At 45.7% G+C, this 7,361-nt stretch overlaps 1 protein-coding gene across 4 annotated transcripts in view; it reads right to left on the minus strand.

Annotated features, from left to right (window-relative positions):
* Vcan (versican) overlaps positions 1 to 7,361 on the minus strand; it is a 105,317-nt gene that overhangs the window by 30,091 nt on the left and 67,865 nt on the right. For 3 of the 4 annotated variants that reach the window (XM_033767827.1, XM_033767822.1, XM_033767825.1), the window contains one exon: positions 604 to 5,829. The exons of the other annotated variant lie outside the window; for it this stretch is intronic. In XM_033767827.1, the coding sequence (XP_033623718.1) occupies positions 604 to 5,829 (5,226 nt within the window). The remainder of the gene's footprint in view (positions 1 to 603; positions 5,830 to 7,361) is intronic. 4 annotated transcript variants of the gene reach the window in all.

Raw genomic sequence — 7,361 nt, forward strand, 5'->3', positions numbered from 1 at the left:
ATAAGTTGATAATTGATATTCCCTATGCTGTAATTATTTACTAAAATTGTTACTACTCTCCAATGTCAGAGGCATGGCAAGTTTTGATAACTGCTGTAATAGTCAATGGCAAGGTTTTAAAAAGAAAATAGGATTTTTTCACTTTTAAAACTAAGACGTGGGCCAGGGATTTAGCTCAGCTGTTCGGTGGCCTGCCTCACAAGCTCAAGGACCCGAGTTCGATCCCTGGTACCAAAAAAAATAAATAAATAAAATAAAAAATAAAACTAAGACATGTAAGTGTATGACCTATGGCAAAGCAATACTTTGGCTGTGAGCAAAAATACATTGTATTTTTAGCATCATTTCATTTTGTCCATTTTACAGCTGCATGTTGTTTCTAAGATACAGAAAAATACAAAATAAATCTGCAAAGCCCAGAAAAACACTGTACTTGCTTTCATCACATTTCATAATCAGCTCAGTACTGTGGCCCAGACTGCTGTTCCGTGAACAATATAAAAAAATCTCCACTGATTTAACATCACAATAAAAATTAAATACATTAGCACCAAGGGACCGTTTCCAGATTTGGAAACCAACTTAACAGCGTTGTGATCTTACCTGGTAGATAGACTGCTGTGCCTTCCACGGCCTCTTCATGAATGCCAATCAGGAAATGAGTTTCGTTAGAAGTTTCCAGAAGGGAAAATGGCGGTGTGGCAAGCTCACGGCTTAATCCCACCGTGCTTCCTGTAGCCTGATTATGAGCATCAAGAATGCTCGCAGGTGGTTCCTTTTCTGGTCCTGTGACTGTGGAATCCTCCCCTCGGATTAAAGCTGCTGCATGTGTTTCCAGGTTTATTTCCGAAGAAGGGATGGTGGGGCTCACAGAAGTCTGTGGGCTGGGCTGAGGCACCACACCCGCCTCAGCCCTAGAAAGCTCAGAAGCAGAGGTAGAGTGTGGCCACTGCATGGCACCTTCTAACTTTATCTCCCCAGCAGCTGTAGGAACAGTTCCAACTCCAGGGATTCTAATACTCGGAAACACCTGCATCGTTTCTCCAGAAAACTGACCATTGCCTTTGTTTCTGGGATCTTGAGAAGCCTCCGTTGCTTCCTCGGGAATTAGTTCTGTGGGAGAAGCTTCCACTTCTGACAACTTGGGTTCACGTTTGTATTCTGAAAGTTTGGCATCGTCAGGAAAGGAGAACGGAGGCTGAGTTACATGGGAGTGTTCTGCACTCGGTGGTTTGGAAGTGGCTTCAAAAACCACATGAACCTCGTTCTGAGAATGCCCCGGAGACCTCAGAGTGGAGCTGGTGTCTGTACCTGGCAGAGCACTTGGCCGGGGAACCTCTGCATATTCAGACACCCCACTGCCCAGGGAGACAAGGACTGGAGAAGGTGCTGTCCTAGGAGACAGCACTTCAGATGCTGAAAGAGTGACTGAGGGGCTGGGTCCTCCCAGCATATCAAGTGCTTCCGTTAAACTCTGAGTCATGAGGTGGATATTACTGATACTTACATGGGGAGTGACGTCCATCGGTAACTCCTCGGCCCCTGAAGAGGATTCCGGCTGAAAAGAAGGACCTATGTATTTCTTCTCTTCGTACTCCTCCTGAGTCCTTTCCAAATGACCTAACGTTGATATGACTTCACTTTGGTCTGCAATAGCTTGACCATCAGACAATGTGCTTGATTCAAATATGTCATCCAGGCCTTTCGTTTCCAGCTTTGGTTCTCGGATCTCTACATGAACTGCGGCAGGCTTACCAGGCATGGGCAGGGCTGTGACCGCAGGTAGTAGAATCTCTGCTTCTGCTCCCATGCTAGGCACAGGGGTTTCAGTTGTGGCATTAAAGCCCATATGGTGCAACTGGCTTCTGTCCTCAGAAGCTGCTGGTTCGTTATGTGCTGCCTGAGGGTACCCAGCCAGAACAGGCTCACCAGAGCCCTCAAACGCTTCCTCGGTTAAGGATAGGTTAACCGCTGCCTCATGCTGGTCTTGAGCTTGGGTGGCTTCAGTGCTTTCTTCACCACGTGGTCCTGCTGGTGCCTCTGAGTCTATGTATGTCTGCATCCCAAGGATGTCTTCGTCTACAGGTTTTGTATGATCAATATCTATGATGGTGGTTGCATCCGTCAGCCCAGGGAGAATATGGAGGATGGGACTCTCTGTAATGGTCAACATTAAATCCTCTTTGTCCAGATCGATAATAATATTTTCAGTGGCTTTTCTTCTGTTAGGTTTCAAGGTGGAATCCTCAAATCCTGCAAACCGGTCTTGGAAACTGTCTGTGCCATCTTCCGTGGGCTTCTTGGAGGGTGCTGTGTCTGCCGGCACGCTGGTTGGGCGAGGGGTGCTTTTGTTCTGCTCTGAGTGGAGAGGCAGCACCGTGGACGCTGTGTGTGATCCACGGGCAGTTCTAGCTTCAGCCCCTGGGACTTCCGGATGCCCTTCCAGGAATGTATCAGAAACAAATGTGGTGCTTCCTTGCCTGGTTGCCTGAGGAGTTCCAGAAATATGGACTAAATCATGAGGATCTGATTCTCCAGATCCCTCTCCAGAATTTTCATAAAGCAAGTCAGATGGTTTCGGTGCCGATGTGACAAATTCTTTGGCCATTTCAAGACCATGAGTTCGAGCTAGAAAAGCAGTAGAAGAAGTTGCCGAGTCTTCAGTGTCTGCTGCTGAGGTATTCTCGTGAGAGACTTGCTCAGTCACAGGCTGTGGTCTCTGAGTCTGGATTTCTTCGGACCAACTTAGGGTCTTACTGAGAGGCTGCTCAATGTCTGTGGTGAAAGAGATGGGTGCTGGAGTCGGTCCTTCTGCTCCAGCACCACCTAAAATATCTAGGAAGGTGGTTTCGGCTGCTGCCTCATCAGATTTGGAGCTGTTATCTGTTTCAAAAATGAAGGATTTAACTTCATTTTCTGCATTTTCCATTTTATCATAGTCTTCTATTTTCTCACTTAGAATACTTGTTTTCAAACTTTCCACTTGAGGAGTCTGGGGATATAATGTGCTAATGATTTGTTCTATTTCAGTAAAATTCACTGACATTGTAGGAAGAGTGGGTGAAACTTCTTCTCCTGATCCAAGTCCAGAAAATAAGAGATCAGTACCCAACTCACTGATGTTTGGTCTCACAACTTTGGGGAGGAGTTTTACGTTTTCTTCTTCTTTAATTAATAAATCTGTGACTACACCTTTGGCTGGCATCGATTCAGTCACAAAGGAAGAAGCTGAGTAAAAATCTGACTGTTCAGTGACCAGGGGGAGAGTAGTATATGATTCCAACGCCTTTGTATCTGGCTCTGGAGTAGACAAGAGAACTAAGGAAATGCCTTCCTCCTCCATTTGCTTATCAGTGCTGTAAGTTTTCTTTGTAGAATAATCTGTGGTTTGAAGTTCAGTTTCAGTAAGTGTTTTTGAATCAGAAGTTGTTTGTTCTGGTGCAAGAGAGCTACGGACTGATTCAAAAGTCATGTGTTCTTGAATCTTTTCCCCCGAGGCTGTTTCACCTTCAATCCCCTGTCTCAAGGGATCGACTTCCTGCCTAGGCCATAACTTCACTGGCTCCACTGTTTGGAGAAAGTCCATTAAAACTGTGCCATTGACCTTTACTTCGTCCCTTCCTGTTGGCTCTAAAGTACCTCCCACTTCTGCTCTAGGGAAATCGGTAGGTCTTGGATTTGCTTCATGAATGACACTCACTTCTTCCAATCTTTGGTCAGTAAATGGGAAATCTGGACTGGAGAAGTTTTCCACAGCAGTGGGAAGCATTGGGTCAGCAGAGCTGCGGGCCATGACCAGCTGCTCCCCTGAGCCCTCAGCTGAGGCTAGGAACTCTTCCCAGAGGGAGGCTGAGGTGCTGGCCGTGGTGCTGCTGGGCCGTTCTTTATCCTGTACGAGATGGGTGTGCTCTGAAGAAGACACTGTGGGTGGCAAAATCTGGATAGTTGTAAAGCCTGTGTCTCCAGAGCCTTCTATCACCAGAGTTTCTTCTTTTGTGATGGGATGAGGCACCGTGGAGTATTCTGTAAAGTCACCACTGAAATCTTCCTCCAGAGGAAAACCTGTAGAAAAGCCCTTTGTTTCTGCCCTGTGAGTTGGTTCTCCGGATGGTTCTGAAACCAGTTTTCCCTGGGATGCTTGGCTTACACTTTCAGCAATGTCTCTGTCTGTTACAGGGGACAAAACATGTCCTGTTGGTCCAGAGGAGGACGTGGTTTCCACGTGGGGAGACAAAGCACTTGCAGCTTCTATTCTGGCTTGGATTTCAGACTCTAAATTTAATGAAAACAAAGAAAGAGTAGTGGTTTCTAGGTCCACAGCAGCTTCCCCAGAGCCCTGCTCCAGAAAGAGAGAGACTAGGCTACCTGAGAGAGTGGTAGGCCCTTCCTGGACCCCAGCGTGGCTGCTACTGCTGGGCTCAAAGGGCTGTGCCCCAGAATTATCTAAAACCTGTGTCTCTGCAAGGAGAAAGGCAGAGCTTGTCACTGCAGTTTCAGGCTGTGTCAGTGTTGTCAAAGGCAGAAAGTTTTTCCTGATGTCTGAATCACCAGAGGTCACTACATATGAACTTTCTAATTCAGGGGGCAAAAGGAATTGGTCTGATCTCTGTGTTGGTGACAGTAACTCCACTGTAGCAGCCACAGCAGTAGTTCCTTTCTCCTCTTCTTCCTCTTTCTTTTCCTTTCCCTCAAGAGCTGTACTGAAAACCCACGTGGAAGTATCTGTTTCACTTAGAAATTTGGGAGACACCACTTCTGCAGAAGCATTCTCAGAACTGGAATAAACAGTGGTCACAGCAACATCAGAAAAGCCTTCTGGGACCACGACCTTGCTAGTTTCTAAAGTAATGAGTGTATCTGCAGCATTTCTCTGTGATAAGTTAGCTACCATGGTGAACATTTTATCTTTGTATTCCTCTACTTCCCCAGAGCCCTCTAGAAATGGAAGTGAAGAACTCCCTGAGTGCTCTGCAGTTTGGCTAGAGGTTATTTCAAACCAGCTTTCTGTGGTAGCCAAGCGGTCACCAGGCTGTGGACTTCCGGTCAGTGTGACTGAACTTTCCTCTGAAATAGGGTCCAGAGAACTTGGAACTATACCACTCTGAGTATATGTGATAGCAGCACTTTTTTCTGTCTCTTCACCCAGTGTTACTTCTGCAGCTCCTGAAAACACCATTTTCTGAGATACTTGGTCAATGGCAGCCTCTCCTGAAGACTCCTCAGGAAAGAGAGACACGGGATCAGGATTTCCATGCACCAGATTTTCAAGTCCAGGACCTCTCTCTGTGACTAACTCTGCTCCTTCTGGGCGTTTTCCCCCATGGAATGGGGCTGTAGGGAAAATATCAGGCTCACCACTTGCAAAAGTTTCTGACATTTGGGGGTAAGTCGCAGGTTTCCATGTAATTTCCAGCAGTTCATCGGATTCTTTAGATTCATTAGGTTTTAGAGCAGGCGACAGCTCTGCTTCTGGTATTACAAACTGATGGGTATCACTTTCAGAGCTGCCTGAGAAGTTTTGAGAAGGTGCCACACTTTCATACTGGCCACGCCGAGCTTCCTCCGCCTCCGGGTCCTTGGGCACAGTGGTGACAAGGTGTTTCCCATTGATGTACTGCACAGACGGGGTGGTGGTGGCATCAGTGGCATTTGCACAATCTTCGCCCTCCCCTTCATCCTCCTCATTGTCGTATATGCCTAGTTCAATTATGTCAGTCAAAAGTCCTTCGAGCAGACTTTGCATCGGATCTGTCTCTTCACTACATGGTTCTTCTTCTTTAGATTCTGAATCTATTGGTTGACCACTTACACTCAAATCACTCATTCGACCTGAAAAAAACAAAGTTTTCACAATACTTAAATGAAAGATTTGGCAGAAGAAATCGATAGCAAGGCTGATCACATTTATACACACAAAGGAGGATTTGAAGCTCTCCACATGAAGTGCAGTCACACTACACGGTTTTGTCTTCAAAAATCTGTTGCTTTACATCAACAACGAGAAAACCAAGTCCCATTTGTGACTGTAGAAACAGGTCAGGAAAACTCTCCAATTAAGTTTCACAAAACATCAAAGTCCTTAACATGAAGCAAGGGCTCGTGTACACATTATAATCTAATAGTTTAAAAACAAAAATTAAGGCCATTTCCCCAGACCACCTACAAAAAGTAATTTGTTCTTGTTCTTTGTGTAAGCAGATGCTTAGATACTCTGTATCCAACAAGGAACCGCGAAGAGCTTCCTCCAGGATTCTCCATAATCTGTCCGAAAGAAGGCTGGCTATTCTCAGAGCAGTGTTCACAACCCCTTCAGACTGCAGGAACAATCCTACCTACGCCAGCAGTGAGACAAGAGCTCGGCCACCGCCCATCTGTGGGAGCAGGAAGTCCTGGTGGGGGCAGCTGGTTCACTGAAAAGACCAGGAAGGAACAAAAAGCCCCCTGTACCATTACATTTAACCCTTCTGGGTTGTGACTGGGATTAGGTCACTTGTAGTTGTGAGAGACATTTCCTCCAAAGAAAATTCAGGAGTCACATCTAAACAGTGTATTTCAAATAACACATATCACCAGAACATTCCCTGGATTGTAAATTCCAAATGGCACCAACCAGTAAGCTCAATGGATTTCTTTTTTCGTCACCAGAAATGTACCAGCAAAGTTCTTTGCCTTGGACCCTGGCAAGGAAGAGATTCCAAGGCTTCAGCCAGCGAGGTGGTGTTGATCTCTCCAGGAGTGGGTCCTTCCTCCCCCGCCCCTCTCCTTCAGTGACTCCACATCGCGAGAGGGACTTGGGAGGCCCTGAGCCATGAGGAAAACACCGGGCTGTGGAGTCTTCCCATCCCACAAAGGAATTGTCACAGGGCCTGAGTTCACATCACACGTGCATAAGCTGCACCGGTCACAAGGAAGGAGGAGTAACAAGGACGGAGCCAACCTCACCCTCCACCGCAGCTTCAGGGGAGAAAACATCTGTTTTCTTCCGGATGGTCTCAGCTGCAAGAAGCCACCTGCCTTTATGTTTGGAGGAAGCAATATCCAGCATCTACTGGTATATCAGAAAAGAAAAACTACTCCGGAGAAATCAGTACCATATAGCTCATATTCCATCTAATATCCATCAATATAAATACAGAAGAACTATATGAACTATCACTATAAACTCTATGGGAACTTATCAAATTCTTTTTAAATATCAAAAGGCCACAACTTTTATGTAAACAGAGGGCGTGTACAATAGTTAGATCACTTTTTTCTCTCTCATAAAAAAAGAAATATCTTCCTTGTATCCAGCATCTCTTCACTAAACTGTATCCCTATAATACTGTTTGTGTAGAGCTGGATTTTTTTTTTTTTTTTTT

Source organism: Fukomys damarensis, unplaced genomic scaffold, assembly GCF_012274545.1.
Source record: "Fukomys damarensis isolate Sample0158 unplaced genomic scaffold, DMR_v1.0_HiC HiC_scaffold_3, whole genome shotgun sequence".
NCBI classification, from domain to species: Eukaryota; Metazoa; Chordata; class Mammalia; order Rodentia; family Bathyergidae; genus Fukomys; species Fukomys damarensis.